The sequence below is a fragment of the Rhinatrema bivittatum genome, chromosome 1 (genome assembly GCF_901001135.1).
Source record: "Rhinatrema bivittatum chromosome 1, aRhiBiv1.1, whole genome shotgun sequence".
Taxonomy (NCBI): Eukaryota; Metazoa; Chordata; class Amphibia; order Gymnophiona; family Rhinatrematidae; genus Rhinatrema; species Rhinatrema bivittatum.
The window spans coordinates 205,628,733-205,649,783 of record NC_042615.1 but is presented as its reverse complement, the minus strand read 5'-3'; the positions used below and the strand labels follow the sequence as shown (position 1 = coordinate 205,649,783).

Here is a 21,051-nt window from a genome sequence, read left to right as displayed (position 1 = left end):
AAGTGAGACAGTTTTGCACTGAAATAGTTTTTTGGCAGTCAGTTTTCCAATTTCAAAATTTTTATTTTAACTTCTATATGACTTTTTATATTTTCAAAAGAGGTTTGACTTTATTTTTCATTCTGAACATGTTCTTCTTTCTCATTTTGTATCACTATCCTACAATCTTATCTTGTTTTTTCTTTTATTGTTTTCATGTAATATATTTCAGGCATTAAACTACAGTGAATACGGCACTAAAATTTAACCAGTATGGCTGAAGAAAACAAGTTAGACATTTTGTCTCTGGAAATGGACACAATGAATGCAACTGTTCCAGCTCCTGCTGCTGATCCCACTCCAGCTCTGGCTCCTGCTCCTAACCAGGAGAAAAAGCCTTTAGGGAAAAAATTTAATTTCAATTTAATCAATAACTACCCACAGAAAAATTCTGAAATTCTCAGCAGTCAGTATGGCTTCAATATTTTTTTGGCCGGACTGTTATTGATGTTTGCTTGGGCTATACATGCTGTTGGATTGACCGAGAGAGACCTACTGTCCTACTTGATCACATTAATGTTGATTCAGCTCATCTGGATGCTCTGGTACATTTTCCGAAGTTATTGTCAGAGAAGATTAAACCAGGAGAAGGATACACATGCAGGAGCAAGATGGTTACGGTGTAAGTAAACACATTTATACACTGGCTCTTTAAGCTTCTCAAAATTAGAGATCACATTTTTCCTATATTCAGAAAACTCCTCCAACTCCCCATCCGTGTCAGGACACAGCAAGAAATTGCTCCTAGTGGTCTTGAAGATGTCCCAGGGTAGATCTTATGTTTTTTTCACCACTGGTTATTCTCCTTCTTGTTCCTGCTACTCAGGGCTTCACTCCTCAGCCTTGCTTTACCAAAAGGAGTTTATCTTCTTCATTGAAAATCCGGTTTAGCTTCCCTCTCCTGATTTGTAAATGATTCTTCCTCTGTGTTCAAATCCCTGTTAAAACAAAACAAAACAAAAAGAAAAACAAAACCCCTCACTTGCTCAGCAGTTCTCCATAATTCCGATTCATGTTATGGCAATGTCTGGCATTAAACCTGTCCATCCACTGTGGTGTATTGCACCTCCTGTCATTTATTTTTCTCTCCCTCAATTTTATTGTCATTTTTATGGTGAATGTGATTGTTTTAGGGTATATGAAACTGCTTTAAAAAGCTGTGTCATACTGCACAGCACATGAAATAAGTGAGCAACTCCATTTGCCACACCTATGCATGGCTTTACCAGTATTTTTATATCATTATTATTATTTAGTTGCTGCATATTTCTTGTAGTCAATCATAATTTAATTAGGTGTAGAGTACAGAAGAATGGAAATGCATATATGAATACAAGTCATAGAGTGGCAGCTTAAATGCAGAACAGTTAAACTAAGTGTAAATAGGCAATAAGAATGATGATTTCATTGCTTTTTGCCACTCAGCTTTAAAACATGCCAAACAATGCTGGTTTCAGAAAAGTACTGGAGAAAAACACCGAGAGGCAATCTACTGCAATAGAGAAATATCCATAAACCAGCAGATGGATAGTATGGAATGTACAATAAATAAATGATGATTAAATGTCTAAAACGTTTTACAATAAACCAATAAAATCATAAAAATACATATTTATTACACATTCATAAAATTTAAAAACTACCTCTAGGCACAATTGAAAACATAAATTTATAGCAGACTGAAGAGCAAATGATAGGGACAAAGACTGAAAAAGCACATAGTTTGGAAAGGACCCAACATGGCCATGTTTCGGAGTTCATGCCTGCATCGGCAATATAAGTTGAGATAAGTTTACGTATTGTCAAGGGGTTCCCTGCTTAATGTTAACGCCCTGTATTGGTGATCCTATAACCTTTCATATGATACCATTAACACAAATCATTTCTAAAAATAGCCTTTCTTCTTGTAGAATTGTATTTCTGCAACACCAAAGGTTAAAAGTGTCCAAACGCCAACAGTAGCATATAGCAGAGCAATATCAAAATGTCTGTGCCTATCAGCTGATCTTTTGAAGATTTGGAATAGCAGCCTGTGCAGTCATCAGTCTGTTATAAATTTGTTTCTATAAATGTGCCTATAAGTTTTATTGTATATGAACTTGCAATAAATATATATTTTTATGATTTTATTGGTTAATTTCCAACATTTTATAGGCACATTTAATTATTGATAATTTATTATGTATGCCGTACTATCTGGCCACTGGTTTTTGGTTCAGAAAAGCACTGCCAGACCCATCAATCCAGAAGTGGCTTCACGTCTCTGCATTGGGATATATTTTGCAGGAAAAGCATTTACAATTGCAAATAATTAATTATTCTGTTTGCTTTCTGTTAGTACATGAAAAGATCAGGAAGGAAGCCTCATTCTGCTATATTTTTTCACAATTTCTCTATAATTACTTCACTTTAGTGTGCATTTTTTTGGCACTATGAAGCATCTCTTTTCAGCAGCCTGTAGCCTGCCCTGTTAGCCTTTGTTCAGCAGTTGCTTTTATTGGATGTGGAAGATACAGCAGTCCGAAATAAAATGAGGAATCGGCAAAGCAGTTGAAAAAGAAATACTTAAATTACAGAGACTGGTTTCCTAGATGCATCAAAGTTTCCCATCAGACTAGTTTAAAGAGTAGAGACTAGGAATAAAAAGGCATAAATTGTCAAATTTAATTCTGTCTTTAGTGTTAAATGAATACGTTTTTGACATTAGTGGCTTCTTAGTGAATACTCAGATCTCCAACTACTCAAATGTATATTTGAGCAACTGAAAAAGTAGAGAAAAATACAGCATACAGATAGTATCAGCTGATCAAGAAATAACCTATCAAAGACAAATACACAATGAAGTACGAACCAATAGTAAGCCAATTTTAATAGTGCTTTGATGACCTCACAATGGGACTATGTTATAAAGTGCACTAACATCAACTGTCAAAATGTGCAAATGTGTTGTTTACCTTATATACTAGCATTCAAGGTTGACATATACATGAGACACATTTTGCAGATTTTAAAGTGCATGCATACCAGAACATGAGTGCATGGGAAGGTATCACAAAAAGTTAAATATATCTCCTAGAGGTGTAATTAAGTTGGGGTTTTTTGTGTTAATGCATCTCTGAAGTAGTTTGCGTGCATATTTTTTTGCTGCAATAATAGATATGCTATTTTGCATCTTGTTATCTCAGCAAAGCTTTCATATTAAAATTATCCCACACACAACATAGCTTGCACATGCTAACAGTGCTTTTAATATGCGTTAATTGTTTTTGTTAGCATTTAACATCCATTAATGCTTGTGATAGCACCAAGGCACTTTAGTTCATTGGCCCCAAAATGTGCTTGCTTCACAACAATTTCAACTACGACACCACAAACAACAATAAAAGGAAAAAAAAAAAAAAGCAACCCCTAAATGTTGGAAACTTTCTAAGAAAAATATTTTTTGAAGACATCTCTTTATTATAAGTATGTTTGATTCTGAGTTCACTTGTTTTGGTGAACTGCTGTACTTTTTTGACACTGTACTTGAAAGTTCTTTCCTTCTCCTGTTTCATCTTTACAGAAAATGTGGTGGACCATCACACAGGTCTGTGTTGGTGAAAAGTTGAACTGGAGACTCATAATTCATTGAGGTCCCAGGCTGGTGTCTCTGATTCACTGCCTCTGCAGGATGCTTGACTCAGTAATAGGAAAGCTGCTATCTCAAGAAAGGCATGGCAAAGAGAACTACTGTATGTAGCCAGGAAAGAAGGATACAGCTTCCCTGGGAACAGGAACAAGCTTAGAAGATGAGAAAAGGAAAGGGTGAGGGGATGATAGAGGAGGAAAGAGATAGAGAGAGAATGCAGGGAAGAATAAGACAGATGAAGGCTGAATTTAAAAATGTGGTATCCATTGGCAGGCTGGAGAGCAGGGTTAGTCCTCCTGAGAAGACTGGAGAGTGAAATCCTCCCCTCCCGACTGGAAAATGTGTATGTGGGGAGGAGGGAGGGAGAGGTATGAGAGTGCCAGGGTGATGTTCTTTTGAAGTGGCACTGACAGTGCTGCAAGCAGGATCAGGCTCTTCTTTGGCTCAGGGGTTTGGTGCTTTCAAACTTTGGTGTCTTAGCCATTTGCCTGTGTTGCCTGTGTCTATACCCAGGCCTGTGGATAGAGGGATAGAGGCTACAGGACCCTGTTGAGGGGTTGGGAAAATATTTAAATCTCCATTGTAATGCATTATTAGGATATTTTAGGAAGGAGAAAGTATAAAAAAAAAGGTTAATCTTATTTGGCTATATAAGAGAGTCTCCCTCCTCAAGAAGGGAGAATTGGCAACTTTTGAAAGGTGATAAGATAACTGAAAGAGAAGGGACAAAGTGAAAAGAGCAGAGAACGAGAAATTGAAAGAGAAACTCAAGGAAAAGACGAAATTGAGTAAATGATGAGGTACAGAAAATTGCATTGGAATGGATAAGGACCAGCAAGAGAGAACATTAATATAGATTATAGAATAAGAAGCCAAAGATTAAAATATAGTTGAGAACAGAAAGGACAGAAAATATCATGAAAATAAAGTAAAAGCAGATATAAGGGAGCAAGACCAGGAGGATTGCTGGCTTGATGGCTCAGTGGCAGTGCAGTATGCTGCCATGAGAGAGGCTCCCAGTTTAATCCCTGAGCCAGATCTTCTGTACCCTGGGTCAGCTGGAGAGGAGGATGCTGGAGAAGCAGCATTTACAGTCACAGGGGGTGGGGCAGGGCGGGGGAGGAAGAAGTCAGAGCCAGCTTTAGGACAAATGTGCCCCAGGTGAAAATTGTTGATGACACTCCTTGTATTCTTTATCCTCATGCATTTTTCCCACTCCCTCTAGCATTCTCTCCCCTTCTCTTTTTTTTTTCCATTTATTCATATCTTCTTTCCCTGCCTCACCATGCATTCTACTTCTCCCTCCCAGTGTTCTCTCCCCTCCCTCCAAGCTTTCTCAACCTCCCTTGCAGAGTTCTCTCACTCTCAATCTTGACTGCCCTATGCCTCCTCACTTGTGGCTGGTGATCTACCTATTCTGGAACCAGGGCTGCTTTACCCACTTATGCTTTTTTGTCGCTCTGAGCAAACATTTTAGGATGGGCCACCTTTTTATTGTTTGCAGATTTACTCTTCCCCCACGCCACCTTATTTCACACTACTCATTCATACCTACAGCCAATCTAACATTCCCCACTCAATTGCTGAATTCCCCACCTCACTCTCCAAGTCCCTGCTCTCTCCAACCATCCTCAAATTCCAGCTCCCCCTCTCAATCTCTGAATTCCTGCACTCCCTCCTCTTCCCACACAATTTTAAATACTGTTTTTTCTCCCATCCAGTCTCCCAATCCCTGCTGCCTCCTCCCTAGTTTCCAAGTTCCTACTATTCCCTTCTCTCCCTGCACCAAGAACTTCAAGCAGCCTCTTACTGTGCTCTTTACAAGTAAAACAAAACAACCAAAACAAAAAAAACTCACCAAAAAAATCCCCACAACAAATAAATGTGTATTTTACGTTTTTCACTTTCATATAGCGCAAGGGTGGTCAACTCTAATCCTCGAGAGCCTCAAACAGGCCTGGTTTTTCAGGATATCCACCATGAATATGAATGAGAGATTTGCATGCACTGCCTCCCTTGTATGCATTTTCATGGTGGATATCCTGAAACCCTGGCCTGTTTGTGGATCTTGAGAACCGGAGTTGGCCACCCCTGATATAGAGATTCTTTTAAAGGATCTAGCTCTGTTGAAAAATGTGAATGACTCTAAGGCAGTGCTTCTTAACTCAGTCTTGGGGGCACATCTAGCCAATCAGGTTATCCACAATGAATATGTATGAGACAGATTTTCTTACAATTGAGGTAGCTCATGCAAATCTATCTCATGTATATCCATTGTATATATCCTGAAACTCTGACTGGCTAGGTGTACTCTCTGGTGTGGGTTGAGAAGCTCTGCTCTAAGGTCAATAGTCAGAGTTTTTCCAGGTAACTTTTTACATTTTTTCCTCTGCTCCCCAGCTAAATGTTATCTGGGCAAATTGTTGCCCAGAAAATAATTTACCCACACAAAAAATGGTGGCACTAGGAGTGTTACCAGGGTGTGGTTTTACTTTGGGTAACTTTAGACCAGATATTCAATTGGTGCAGCTTTGCGTTGAATTTCCAGATAAAATGACCTAGACAAAGTCCATCCAGGCAATATTACTTGGACATGGCCAGTTGAATATTGACATCTTTGAAATTGTACGCATGCACACACACACCCCTTCCCCACCCCCCTTCATAGCTAACTTGGACCCAGCAGCATATCAATGGGTTATTCTCTCTACTGAAACTCAACATGCTGATGTAGAGCCACGGGTGACAACATTTTATAATAATGCTCTTGACAGTACCTGCAGGCAATTCGTGTCACAACAATTTGGAAGACACCACCCAGCTTTTGTGCCTTGGCCATCACTGCTAACATGGCTGCTCTTTCCTCTATAGTGCACTCGTAAGATGGCATTTTCAAATCTTTGTGTGAACTGTGAGATGCTTGTAACCAAAGAAAGTAATTGGTATCAGACAGGAATGAAGGCACCACAACTGATCTGTTGAAAAAAAAAAAATGCAGTTATTTCTCCTTTGCACTGAGCTTATAGTATTACAATTACCCCAGAGGCAGTCTCAGGAGTCAGCACAGAAAATAAAAACAGATGGTTAAATACAAAGACTCAGTGCAAATCTGATATGACTCTTAACATGCACTTTCAATTGCAACTGATTGAATGTATTCTCTGTTATAAAAAAACAAAAACAATGTACAGTTTGTCAACTGCAATTTTATATCTACTATCCTTTGAAAATGCAGAAAACTATTCTGCTATTTTTGGAAAGGGAGAAAAATGTTCATGAAAGAACCACAGCAGTAGTCAACAAGGGCATGCAGAGAGGCTTATACACATGAAAGCTAACACAATTACAGTTTGGTCATTCTTGACTGACTTAAACCAAATATAAGTAATGTAGTGGTAGAGAGCACAAATGCAGTTAATAATAATAATAATATTGCATCCTATCGTTCCAAGCAAGGGTAAGCGTTACATGCAGTCCAGTAGCAGAGGTCTGATTGATACTTGCAAGAAAGGAACCAACTCTAACAGAAATTCTTCCGACTTCTCCTTCCCAGTAAACAATCCTTTCCCTGTTCTTGCTCTCAGATCCTGTGCAGCAGACTTAGGTAAATAGACATTGGTCCTCTTCTTCTCAGCCTCTTGCCCTGTCATATTGCTTGCTCAGTCCCGGCAACTGTGAATTAAAATTGAAAAATATTTATGCAGCAACCTGGTAGCATGGAGGCCTTCGCCTTCAACAGCCTACAGATCTGAAACAGGATCTGAACTTCTCAGAAGGGAAACCAGCATCCTGTGGCCTTAAAACTAGTGCTACAGGCTCCTATTTACTGCCAGCAGAGACCTTGTGTGCAACAATATGGAGTACACTATTTTTAGTAATTTGGGTTACCTTTGCACGTACTTTCTAAACAGAAATCTACCCCCACAAAAAGCACATGCAAACGACAGCGCGTGCTTTGTACCCATGATGAGTTTAAAAGATGTGAACTCGTTTGGAGAATTTGTGCATAGCCTGTGCCTACACTGTTTGAATGGGTCCTTGCATTGATATGAACAATTTGTAACTTACCCCCCCCCCCCTTAGAACACTGTTATCAAAATCTACCCAAAAAATGAAACTTGACAACAGAAAAAGACCATCTAATCTGCCCATCTACAATGCCTACTGTTCCCTTGGAGATCCCCTGAGCTTGTCCCATGCTTTCTTGAGTTCAGATACTCTCCTTGTCACCACCACTACTTGGGAGGATGTTCTGTATATTCACCATCTGTTTTGTAAAATGCGTGAAGAGTGGTCAAAGATTTGGCAGCTTGGATTCAATGTGAAGAAATGCAGAGTTATGCATCTGGGGTTCAGAAATCCTAAGTTGCTGTATGTGATGGGGGATGAGAGACCCAGACTGGGAGAGAGACCTCGGGGTGATAGTGTCTGATGATCTGAAGGTAGTGAAGCAATGTGACAAAGCAGTGACTAGGGCCACAGGGATACTGGCCTGTACTGAGACAGAGGCATAACCAACAGGAAAAGGGAGGTGATAATGGCCCTATACAGCTCATTGGGGAGCCCTCACCTGGAGGACTGTGTTTAGTTCTAGATGCTGTATCTCAAAGGATAGTGAGAGACAACCAAAATGGGAGGGGGGAGGCTGTACCGAAGACTTATGAAACGAGACTTGAAAATCTAAATACCTATACCCTAGACGAGCAGAAAGACAGAGTAATATGATACCTTTCCATAATTTAAAAGTCTGTATTAATAATGCAAAAGAATCTTTCCTTTTCCAAAGGAAAGGAAGCTGTACAATTAGGGGTCATGATATGAAGCTTCAAGCAATAACATCAGGAAATATTTTTTTACAGATGCTTGACATGCCCTCCCTGAGGAGGTGGTGAAGACATGAACCAGGATTCAAAAGGGTGTGGGATAAACACAGGATCCCAAGTGGCTAAAGGATGGTAACCTGTGGTAACTTTTGGTGTAACCATGTCAGCATAGGGGTAACCTGCATGGAGTGGCTAACTTTGGAGGTATAGTCAATCGTGCCGCCACACTATTGAATATAGCCGACTATCTTTAGGACAGCTCTATGGCACGATCAGACTTAGCCGGATAAGTTATCTAGCTAGCTCTGATAACTTATCTGGTTAATGTAACTTCTCCTCAAATGCCCCTGGAATGCCCCTAAGTTATTTATCCAGCTAACATTTAGCTGGATAAGTGCCCAAATATTCATTTAGCTGGATAACTTTGAGGCATTGGAGTGGATTCTTGGGTACTGCGGCGATGGCTACTTCCACGGGGAGGAGCCCCGTGAGGAACCGCAGTACTAGGCTAGACTCTAGACACAGAAGATTTGATTATTTTATACAGCTTAATGATACTGCCCAGGGGTGGCAGTAGTGAGGTAACCCAGTAGATGTAGTCCAGGGGTCCTCGGCAGAGGAGGCCAGTCCCACAGTAGTAGATGGTAAGCAGCGCAAGGTAGTAGAGGAAGCCCCGGAAGCAGACTCCAAGCGCTGAGCTGTAGATGAGACAGACTGACAAGGTTAGATTACTCACTGAAGTAGGTAGCTGTATTGATGGAGATCCTGGCAGGCAGAAGCAGTTGAATTGCAGGCACCAAGGCAGGGAGAGCAGGACCTCAAGGAGCGAATACCCAGTATCCCAGATAGGCACCTGAAAGAAAGTATAGGGCCCCCGAGGAGCGGGTACCCAGGTTAGAGATGAGTAACCCCAGAGGGCAGAGAGAGCTTCCAGTGGCAGCAAGGAAGCGGCAGAGCAGCTTAGACCGGAGGCGTTCAATCCATTCACGATCCTTGCTAACTCAGTTTGTTAGCAAATGAAGGGCAGGCTAAATACCCGGATGGCGTGATGTCACTCGAGAGGGACACCCCCGAGATTCCCACCATGACGTGGATAAAGACGTGGGTGGCGTGCACACACGCACCCTAGGAGGCCCTCAGGAGAAACATAGCGATCACCGTTGCTGTTGCCATTCTGGGGACGCCGGAGAGAGCGGCATAATGACGCGGCAGCAGCCATCTTCCCAAGGCTTGAGGAGAGAGAAGGAAGAAACGTGAGGCACAGAGGTCAAAGCCATCTGACACCGACGAACGCAACACTATGTCCCTGAAGGTCTCATCAATCTACCTCTCTGTCTGCCTCAGCTCCTCCAAGTCTGCTACTCTAGCCTCCAGAAATCAGACTCGTTCCCTGAGAGCCAGGAGCTCTTTGCATCGAATGCACACATACAATCTCTCACCGGCGGGTACAAAATCATACATGTGACATTCAATGCAAAAGACTGGAAAGCTCCCCTCTTGCTGCTGGACTGCTGCCTTCATCTTAGTTTTATTGAGTTCCTAGTTAAGTTTAGGATACCAAGGGAGTTGGAAACATAGAAATGACAGCAGAAAAAGACCAATCAGCCCATCCAGTCTGCCCAGCAAGCTCCCACACTTATTTTCCCATACTTATCTGCTTCACTGACCACCAAGTTCAGGGCCCTTGTTGGTAACTGTTTGATTCAAATTTCCTGTCACCCCCTGCCATTGATGCAGAGAGTAATGTTGGAGTTGCATCAAAGGTGAGCATAAGGCTTAATGGTTACGGGTAGTAAGTGCCGCATCAAGCAAGTTACCCCGATGCTTGTTTACCCAGACTGCACAGATCCATGCCTTGCTGGATGTTGTCTGAATGTAAATCCTCTTTTTCACATTTCTCCCTGCCATTAAAACAGAGAGCAACACACTGTGGGGTAGATTTTTTAAAAAAGCGCGATCGCGTACTTTTGTTCGCGCAGCAGGCGCAAACAAAAGTACGCAGGATTTTATAAGATACGCACATAGCCGCGCATATCTTATAAAATCCTGGATCGGCATGCGCAAGGCTGCCGATTTTGGGCAGCCTGTGCGTGCCGAGCCGCGCAGCCTGCCTCCGTTCCCTCCGAGGCCGCTCCGAAATCGGAGCGGCCTCGGAGGGAACTTCCTTTCGCCCTCCCCACCCCCCCCCCCGGCCCTATCTAAACCCGCCCCTTACCTTTGTCCCTAGATTTACGCCTGTGAGAAGCAGACTTAAATCTATGCGCGCCAGCGGACTGCTGGCGCGCCGTCTTCCGACCCGGGGGCTGGTCCGGAGGCCTGGACCACCCCCCCAGGCCGGCACCACACCCCTGTCCCGCCTCCGAAATGCCACATCCGGCCCCGCCCCTGACACGCCCCCTTCAAAAAACCCCGGGACCTACGCGCGTCCCGGGGCTCTGCACGTGCCGGCGACCTATGCAAAATAGGCGCGCCAGCGCCCTGCTCGCGTAAATCCAGGCGGATTTACGCGAGCAGGGCTTTTAAAATCCGCCCTTGTATATGCATTCAAAGTGAAGTATCAGGCTTAATTGGGTTAGGGTAGTAACCACTGCAATAAGCAAGCTACCCCCACACTTATTTGTTTACCCAGACTGTGTTCAGTCCTTGTTGGTTGTTGTCTGAATGTAAATCCTCTTTTCCACATTTCCCCTTGCCGTTTGAAGCAGAGAGCAATGTTGGAGTTGCATTAACAGTGTGAAGGCTTTTTGGGTAAGGGTAGTAATTACCAGATGATAGCCTCCATTCCAGCAAGCTACCCCCCCCCCCCATGGCTCTTCTCTTCATTCCCATCTTCTAGCCTTTATGGATCCATAGTGTTTATCCCATGCCCCTTTGAAATCCTTCACAGTTTTAGTCTTCACCACTTCCTCTGGAAGGGCATTCCAGGCATCCACCACCCTCTCCGTGAAAAAAATACTTCCTGATATTGGTTCTGAGTCTTCCTCCCTGGAGTTTCAAATCATTACTTTAAATTTACAGGAGTATTTACTAATTAATGTGCTATGTAATTGTAGGATATTAAGGAAGTTGGAATTAGAGTACTTTAATTAGTAAATTCACCTGTAAATTTAATCAGGTAGTGTCCTTCAAGGGGATGATTAAGTTTTCAATAAGGGCTAGTACAATAGTATGATTTAGATAAGACCCTGATTGATTTTTAATGAGAGTTTCTCTTGCCTAAAAATCAAGGGTTGAGTGGGTGGGAAAGACAGACACTAGAATTAACTAACTATCTCTGGCTTGCTTATTACCACACACACACACACTCTAAAGAATATATCTATTTCACCTTTCACCAAACTTTTATAAGTCCAAAGATTTCCCAAAGCCTCCTTCTCCAGCCCCTGTGGCACGAGAATGAAGAATTCCATCAGCTATGGGGGCAACTCTGTTCTTTCTCCCATTGCTGATCACTGGATGCACTTCAGCTGCTGCCAGTACTTTATGCACATACTTGGGAACTTTTGATTTTAAAGTCACCCTGAGATTTCATCCATTAAATGGGGTGGGGACAGGCTCTGAGGTATGTGCAGGGGTGATCCGGGTAACTATAGACCAGTGAGCCTAACTTCAGTGCCGGGAAAAATAGTGGAAACTATCCTCAAGATCAAAATTGTAGAGCATATAGAAAGACATGATTTAATGGGACACAGTCAACATGGATTTACCCAAGGGAAGTCTTGCCTAACAAACCTGCTTCATTTTTTGAAGGGGTTAATAAACATGTGGATAAAGGTGAACCGGTAGATGTAGTGTATTTGGATTTTCAGAAGGCGTTTGACAAAGTCCCTCATGAGAGGCTTCTACGAAAACTAAAAAGTCATGGGATAGGAGGCGATGTCCTTTCGTGGATTACAAACTGGTTAAAAGACAGGAAACAGAGAGTAGGACTAAATGGTCAATTTTCTCAGTGGAAAAGGGTAAACAGTGGAGTGCCTCAGGGATCTGTACTTGGACCGGTGCTTTTCAATATATATATCAATGATCTGGAAAGGAATACGATGAGTGACGTTATCAAATTTGCAGATGATACAAAATTATTCAGAGTAGTTAAATCACAAGCAGACTGTGATACATTACAGGAGGACCTTGCAAGACTGGAAGATTGGGCATCTAAATGGCAGATGAAATTTAATGTGGACAAGTGCAAGGTGTTGCATATAGGGAAAAATAACCCTAGCTGTAGTTACACGATGTTAGGTTCCATATTAGGAGCTACCACCCAAGAAAGAGATCTAGGCGTCATAGTAGATAATACATTGAAATCGTCAGCTCAGTGTGCTGCAGCAGTCAAAAAAGCAAATAAAATGTTAGGAATTATTAGGAAGGGAATGGTTAATAAAACGGAAAATGTCATAATGCCTCTATATCGCTCCATGGTGAGACCACACCTTGAATACTGTGTACAATTCTGGTCGCCGTATCTCAAAAAAGATATAGTTGCAATGGAGAAGGTACAGAGAAGGGCAACCAAAATGATAAAGGGGATGGAACAGCTCCCCTATGAGGAAAGGCTGAAGAGGTTAGGGCTGTTCAGCTTGGAGAAGAGACGGCTGAGGGGGGATATCATAGAGGTCTTTAAGATCATGAGAGGTCTTGAACGAGTAGATGTGACTCGGTTATTTACACTTTCGAATAATAGAAGGACTAGGGGGCATTCCATGAAGTTAGCAAGTAGCACATTTAAGACTAATCGGAGAAATTCTTTTTCACTCAACGCACAATAAATCTCTGGAATTTGTTGCCAGAGGATGTGGTTAGTGCAGTTAGTGTAGCTGGGTTCAAAAAAGGTTTGGATAAGTTCTTGGAAGAGAAGTCCATTAACTGCTATTAATCAAGTTTACTTAGGGAATAGTCACTGCTATTAATTGCATCAGTAGCATGGGATCTTCTAGGTGTTTGGGTAATTGCCAGGTTCTTGTGGCCTGGTTTGGCCTCTGTTGGAAACAGGATGCTGGGCTTGATGGACTCTTGGTCTGACCCAGCATGGCAATTTCTTATGTTCTTATGTTCTTAAGCTTTCTCCTCTTATGCACACTCACATGTTCACTTTCATGCTCATTTTCACAGACCTGCTTGCTCACATTCCTTGCATTCTCCCACACATACACTTCCTCTTCTTTGGGTACCCCAGCAGCCATGAAACTCCTCCATCTTCTTCAGGCCATGCTCTCTTTGTCTTCTACTTCTGCTGTGGGCTATGGGATGCCTCCTTCTTCCTGCCCCACTGGCCAATCAGAGGCTTCCTCCCTTCTTCCCATTCCCTCTGGCAGGAAGAAGTGAGAAGGCTTCCGATTGGCCCATGGGGGCAGGAAGAAGGGAGAAGGCATCCCATTGGCCTGTGGGAACAGGAAAAAGGGAAGAGGCTTCCCATTGGTTTGTGGGGACAGGAAAAGGGAAGAGGCTTCCAATTGGCCCACGGGGCAGAAAAAAGGGAAGAGGCTTCCAATTGGCCCAAAGGGCAGAAAGAAGGGAGGAGGCTTCCCATTGGCACACGGGGGCATGAAAAAGGGAGGAGGGAAGCACAACCGGGGCAATGGGACACCTGGAGCTGTGACACACCTGCCGGTTCTTGGCGACACACCAGTTGAGAATCGCTGCTTTATACATTAGGATTTTCCCTTTCCTCTATTTTAAGGAATGAGGTCCTACATGTTTCTTAGAAAAACTGAAAACTCCATGCATGCAGTGTATAGCAATACCATGACTGGATCAACAGTAGCCAGTTTTTTAACTCTATTGATTAATCTAAGCATGACTAGTGAAAGAGGTTACAACAAGACATGAAATAGCGATGACCTACCAATAAGCAGGGTGCTTGGACTCCTGTGACTCTGCAGTTGTGCAAGGGCCTCAAAATTTGACCCTTTCCAAGGAACTGCGCCTGCCGAATTCCAGGAGACTAGAAGACAGGTCCAACAGCAAGTGCTGACTCCCATTCTTTTTGCACTGATTAGAAACAGATATTAGGGGTATGCAGGCCAAATAATGTTTTGTGTTGTGTCGTTTGGTTGTCAATTTTGGTGGCCATTAATATTTTTCCATTTATTTTTGTTTTTAAATGTTTCAGAAAGAGTGTACACTGTTTCTGATTAGTGTGCACTGTTTCTGATTAGTTTGCACTAAAAACTATAGAAGAAAAGCATTTTGTGGGTTTTTTCTATTGTTTTGATTTGAAAACAACAAGAAACACAGAGAATGACGTGGCTATGTCATTTCAAACAAATGCACATCCCTAATAGAAATATGATGGGAGAAAAAGGTCATTCAGCCTGTACAGTCTGCCCATTTCTACAATCCCACCACTCCTTCAGAAATCCTCTGTGCTTGTCCCATGCTTTCTTGAATTCAGATGTTGTCCTCCACTAAGAGGCTGTACCATGCATCCACCAGCCTCGCTTGAAAATAAATATTTTCTTAGATTACTCCTGCGGTTATCCCCCCTTTAACTCCATGAGTCCTCAAGCCACAGTCTCTTTTCCGTTGAAAGAGGCAATCTCCTGTGTATTGATACCTTAGAGATATTTAAATGTGTCAGTCATATCTCCCATATCCCGGCTTTTGGTGAAGATATACATGTTTAGATGATTAGGGGGGAGAATGGTGATGCTTTGGGCCATATCCTGCTCCTGCTCCTCTACCACCTGAGATCATGCTTTGAGCTGCACAGCAACATGGTGTAAGGTCACCATGTCCAATGTTCCAACTTTCAAAACTGGACTGACAGGTTTCTCCTTGGCAAATTCACTCAGTCCTTGGGTGCTTGGTGCCTGATGCCTCCACTTGGGGAAGGTGTTAGTGGGTGGAGTTCCCTCCTTGAATGCCAGGAAACCCTGAAAAAAATAGATGGGACTGTAAATAGGGTGGCAGTATTTACAAATATGTCAAGGATTTTTTTTAAAAATTATATTACTATACATTTCCACAAAGTTTTATCCATCTTTCTTTCATCTTTTTGTTTGTTGAATCCTGGATTTTTATTTTTGTCAACTAAATTCTTCAGGGCCTAGGGAATTTAGGTGCCATTATGTGGAGAGAAGTATTTAGGAGTTTCTCCCTCCGAGAGATCTAATGGCATTTCAAAGGTCAACAGATCCTCAGGATATACAGAAGATTAGATTAGAAATAGACATCTGAATCAAGGTATGTCAAATGGGGCTTTAACTTATCCCATCTTGTTGAAGTTTCCTATTTAACCAATTCTGGGAGGGAGCTCGAGAAGTGTCCCTGCAATTGGGAAGGGATATGGAAACAGAAGATCAGAGTAAAATATCAAAAAAGAGTCACATATTTATAGGAAGAGGATTAATGTAACTGACTATATTGAACAAGGAATTGTAAATTGGCATTTTTCCTTACTTTTATTCAAAATCAATTATCAGTAAAGTTTTGTAGGACCTACATTCATTATCCAGTGAGATTATTGCTGCAAGCTTTAAAGATTCCTAAGATAATGTTTGGAGGTTGTTTTCCACCCTCACCCCATAGGGAAATGTTGATACACAGGGATTTAAGGAAAGTATTGGGGGTTTGAACATCTTAAACCCTTGGAAATAGAAGTGGACTTCAGACTCCTCAGTTTGGACCATAGACTGGTGATTCGATTATTAGAAATATAGATAGCAGGGTGGCTGGTGGACATGACCACCTGGTAACTTGCCTGCCTGGTGCAAAGGTGGCAGACCTCACGCATCACCTAGATAGGAATATAGACAGGGCTGGGGAGGAGCCGGCTGTCGTGATACATGAGGGCACCAACGACATAGGAAAATGTGGGAGAGAGGTTCTGGAAGCTAAATTTAGGATTTTAGGTAGGAAGCTGAAATCTAGAACCTCCAGGTTGGCATTCTCTGAAATGCTTCCTGTTCCACATGCAGGTCCCCAGAGGCAGGCAGAGCTCCAGAGTTTCAATGCATGGATGAGACTATGGTGCAGGGAAAAGTGATTCAGCTTTGTAAGGAACTGGAGAAACTTTTGGGGAAAGGGGATACTTTTCTGAAAGGATGGGCTCCACCTTAACCAGAGTGGAACGAAGCTGCTGGCACTAACTTTCAAAAAGGAGATATAGCAACTTTTAACTAGAACAAGGGGGAAAGCCGACAATCACTCAGCAGTGCATGGTTTGGAGAAATGTATCCTTGAAGGATACTAATGAAACAGGAGAGTTAGGGCATCCCAACAGAGAGGTTCCAATAAAAGCAAACATAGTCCATGTGCCTATATGTAAAAAATCACCGAAGCTAATGATTTCCGAATTATCCCTAACAACTGAAAAACAGGTTGTTAAAACAAACAAAATACACACTTTGAAATGTCTGTATGCCAATGCCAGAAGTCTAAGAAGTAAGATGGGAGAGTGAGAGTGTATAGCAGCAAATGATGAGATTGACATAATTGGCATCACAGAGACTTGGTGGAAGGAGGATAACCAATGGGACAGTGCTATATCAGGGTACAAATTATATCGCAATGATAGGGAGGATCAGCATGGTGGCGGTGTGGCACTTTATGTCCAGGAGGGTATAGAGTCCAAAAGGATAAAGATCATATAAGAGACTATATACTCAGTAGAATCTATATAGGTAGAAATCCCATGTGTGCTGGGTAAGAGAGTGTAGTGATAGGAGTATACTACTGTCCACCTGGACAAAATGGTCAGACAGATGATGAAATGCTAATAGAAATCAGGGAAGCTAACCAATTTGGCAGTGCAATAATAATTAGAGATGAGCTTCGTTTTTTTCTACCTGGTCATTTTTTGACGCTTCGGGGTAAAGTTCGTTTTTCCCTCGATTAGTTTTTTGGAAAAGCGAACAAAAACTAAACGGGGAAAAACTAAACCGGCCCAAAAATGATGCGGGAAAACGAAGCTAAAAAAAAAAAAAATCCATCCCAAGCATTAAAATTCACTTTAATACAACCCCCCCCCCCCCACCATCCCCATCCCTCCCCACGACTTACTAACATCCCTGGTTGTCCAGCGTGGTCCCGCGAGGAATTTCTCCTCCTTGCAGTCTGACTTTCGGGCCTGCCTCGATCAAAATGGCACTGATAGCCTTTGACCTACTATGTCACAGGGGCTACCAGTGCCATTGGTTGGCTCCTGTCACATGGCCAGAGGCGTCATCTTGTGCTCCTACCATGTGACAGGGGCTGACCAATGGCACCAGTAGCCCCTGTGACATAGTAAAGGCAAAGGCTATCGGCGCCATTTTGATTACTGGCAGCTGACGGTCCGAGTGCAGGAGGTCACTTCCGGACCCTCCCTGGACTTTTGGAAAGTCTTGTAGGGGTCAGGAGGGACCCCAAGACTTGCCAAAAGTCCCTGGTGGTCCAGCGGGAGTCCGGGAGCGACCTCCTGCACTCGGACCGTCGGCTGCCAGTAATCAAAATGGCTCCGTTAGCCTTTGCCCATACTATGTCACAGGGGCTACCGGTGCCATTGGTCAGCCCCTGTCATATGGCCATGGGTACCATCTTGTGCTCCTACCATGTGACAGGGGCTGACCAATGGCACCAGTAGCCCCTGTGACATAATAGGTCAAAGGCTATTGGTGCCATTTTGATTGAGGCAGGCCCAAAAATCAGATGGCAAGGAGGGAGAAATCCCTTGCAGGACCCTGCTGGACCACCAGGGATGTTAGTAAGTCTTGGGGAGGGATCAGGATGGTGGGGGGGGGGGGGCGGGTTGTATTACAGTGAATTCTAATGCTTGGGGTGGTTTTTCATTTAAAAAAATAAACTGTGCCCCTCCTCCCGTACAAACCCGAAAAACTTATTTTCCTTGTAGTTCGGGGAAAATCAGTTTTGGGGTTCGGGGCCCCCGACCCACGACTAATTAGGCAATTTCATTGAAATTGCCTAATTCTTGATAAATGAACCACATCTCTAATAATAATGAGAGATTTCAATTACCCCAATATTGACTGGGTAAATGTAACATCAGGACTTGCTAGACACATAAGGCTCCAGGATGTAATAAATGACTGCTTCATGGAGCAATTGGTTTAGGAATCAACAAGACATGGAGCTATTTTAGATTTAATTCTTAGTGGAACACAGGATTTGGTGAGAGAGGTAACTGTGGTGGGGCCATTTGCAACAGTGATCATAACATGATCAAATTTAAAATAATAACTGGAAGGGGGACAATAAGTAAATCTGCAGCTCCAACACTAAACGTTTAAAAGGGAAACTTTGATAAAATGAGGAAAATAGAAAAAAAACCTGAAAGTTGCAGCTGAAAAAGTTAAGTGTTTTGAAAAGGCATGGAAATTGTTTAAAAATACAATCCTAGAGGTGCAGTCCATATGTATTCCACACATTAAGAAAGGTAGGAGGAAGGCAAAATGATTACAGTCATGGTTAAAAGGTGAGGTGAAAGAGGCTATTTTAGCCAAAAAAACATCCTTCAAAAATTGGAAGAAGGATCCATCTGAAGAAAATAGGACAAAGCATAAGCATCATTAAGTAAAGTGTAAAACATTGATAAAACAGGCAAAGAGAGAATTTGAAATGAAATTGGCCACAGAGGCAAAAACTCATAATAAAAACTTTTTAAAATATATCTGAAGCAAGAAGCCTGTGAGGGAGTCGGTTGGACCATTAGATGACTGAGGGGTTAAAGGGGCTCTTAGGGAAGATAAGGCCATTGCAGAAAGACTAAATGAATTCTTTGCTTCCGTGTTTAGTAAGGAAGATGTTGGGGAGATACCAGTTCCGGAGATGGTTTTCAGGGGTGATGAGTCAGACGAACTGAACGAAATCACTGTGAACCTGGAAGATGTAGAGGCCAGATTGACAAACTAAAGAGTAGCAAATCACCTGGACCGAATGATGTGCATCCTAGGGTACTGAAGGAACTCAAAAATGAAATTTCTGATCTATTAGTTAAAATTTGTAACCTATCATTAAAATCATCCATTGTAGCTGAAGACTGGAGGGTGGCCAATGTAACCCCAATATTTAAAAAAGGCTCCAGGGGCGATCTGGGTAACTATAGACCAGTGAGTTTGACTTCAGTGCCGGGAAAAATAGTCGAAACTTTTCTCAAGATCAAAATCGTAGAGCATATAGAACGACATGGTTTAATGGAACACAGTCAACATGGATTTACCCAAAGGAAGTCTTGAACAAATCTGCTTCATTTTTTGAAGGGGTTAATAAACATGTGGCTAAAGGTGAACCGGTAGATGTAGTGTATTTGGATTTTCAGAAGGCGTTTGACAAAATCCCTCATGAGAGGCTTCTAAGAAAACTAAAAAGTTATGGGTTAGGAGGCAATGTCCTTTCAAGGATTACAAACTGGTTAAAAGACAGGAAGCAGAAAGTAGGATTAAATGGTCAATTTTCTCAGCTGGAAAAGGGTAAACAGTGGAGTGCCTCAGGGATCTGTACTTGGACCGGTGCTTTTCAATATATATATATATATATATATATATATATATTTAAATGATCTGGAAAAGACTATGATGAGTGAGGTTATTAATTTTGTATCATTTGCAAATTTGTTCAGAGTAGTTAAATCACAAGCGGATTGTGATACATTACAGGAGGACCTTGCAAGACTGGAAGATTGGACATCCAAATGGCAGATGAAATTTAATGTGGACAACTGCAAGGTGTTGCATATAGGGAAAAATAACCCTTGCTGTAGTTACACGATATTAGGTTCCATATTACGTGCTACCACCCAGGAAAAAGATCTAGGCATCATAGTGGATAATACTTTGAAATTGTCATATCAGTGTGCTACAGCAGTCAAAAAAGCAAACAGAATGTTAGGAATTATTAGGAAGGGAATGGTTCTATATCGCTCCATGGTGAGACTGAACCTTGAATACTGTGTACAATTCTGGTTGCCGCATTTCAAAAAAGATATAGTTGTGATGGAGAAGGTACAGAGAAGGACAACCAGAATGATAAAGGGGATGAGGAAAGGCTGAAGAGGTTAGGGCTGTTCAGTTTGGAGAAGAGACTGCTGAGGGGGGATATGATAGAAGTCTTTAAGATCCTGAGAGGTCTTGAACGAGTAGATGTGAATCTGTTATTTACACTGTCGAATAATAGGACTGGGGGGCATTCCATGAAGTTAGCAAGTATTTAAGACTAATCGGAGAAAATTCTTTTTCACTCAATGCACAATAAAGCTCTGGAATTTGTTGCCAGAGGATGTGGTTAGTGTAGCTGGGGGTCAAAAAAGGTTTGGATAAGTTCTTTGAGGAGAAGTCCATTAACGGCTATTAATCAATTTTACTTAGGGAATAGCCACTGCTATTAATTGCATCAGTAGCATGGGATCTTTATAGTGTTTGGGTACTTGCCAGGTTCTTGTGGCCTGGTTTGGCATCTGTTGGAAACAGGATGCTGGGCTTGATGGACCCTTGGTCTGACCCAGCATGGCAATTTCTTATGTTCTTATGTTATACTTTAAATCTACTGCCTTTTTAACAAATGTAAATAATTTGTGTCATCTGCAAATTTGATACCTCACTTGTCACTGCCTTTCATAGATGGGGTGGA

The 21,051-nt window shown here is 42.2% G+C and overlaps 1 protein-coding gene and 1 long non-coding RNA gene across 3 annotated transcripts in view; one reads left to right on the top strand and one right to left on the bottom strand.

Annotated features, from left to right (window-relative positions):
* The window catches only part of LOC115085200 (proton channel OTOP1-like), a 203,016-nt gene that overhangs the window by 50,454 nt on the left and 131,511 nt on the right, over positions 1-21,051 (top strand). For both annotated transcript variants that reach the window (XM_029590931.1, XM_029590942.1), the window contains one exon: positions 212-661. In XM_029590931.1, coding sequence (XP_029446791.1) covers positions 253-661 — 409 coding nt within the window. In that variant the 5' untranslated portion in view covers positions 212-252. The remainder of the gene's footprint in view (positions 1-211; positions 662-21,051) is intronic.
* Positions 661-15,367, bottom strand: LOC115085220. The gene is made up of 3 exons (XR_003854761.1): positions 14,333-15,367; positions 6,445-6,642; positions 661-977 (listed from the first exon to the last, which is right to left on the bottom strand). It is a non-coding gene; the product is annotated as an uncharacterized LOC115085220 (long non-coding RNA).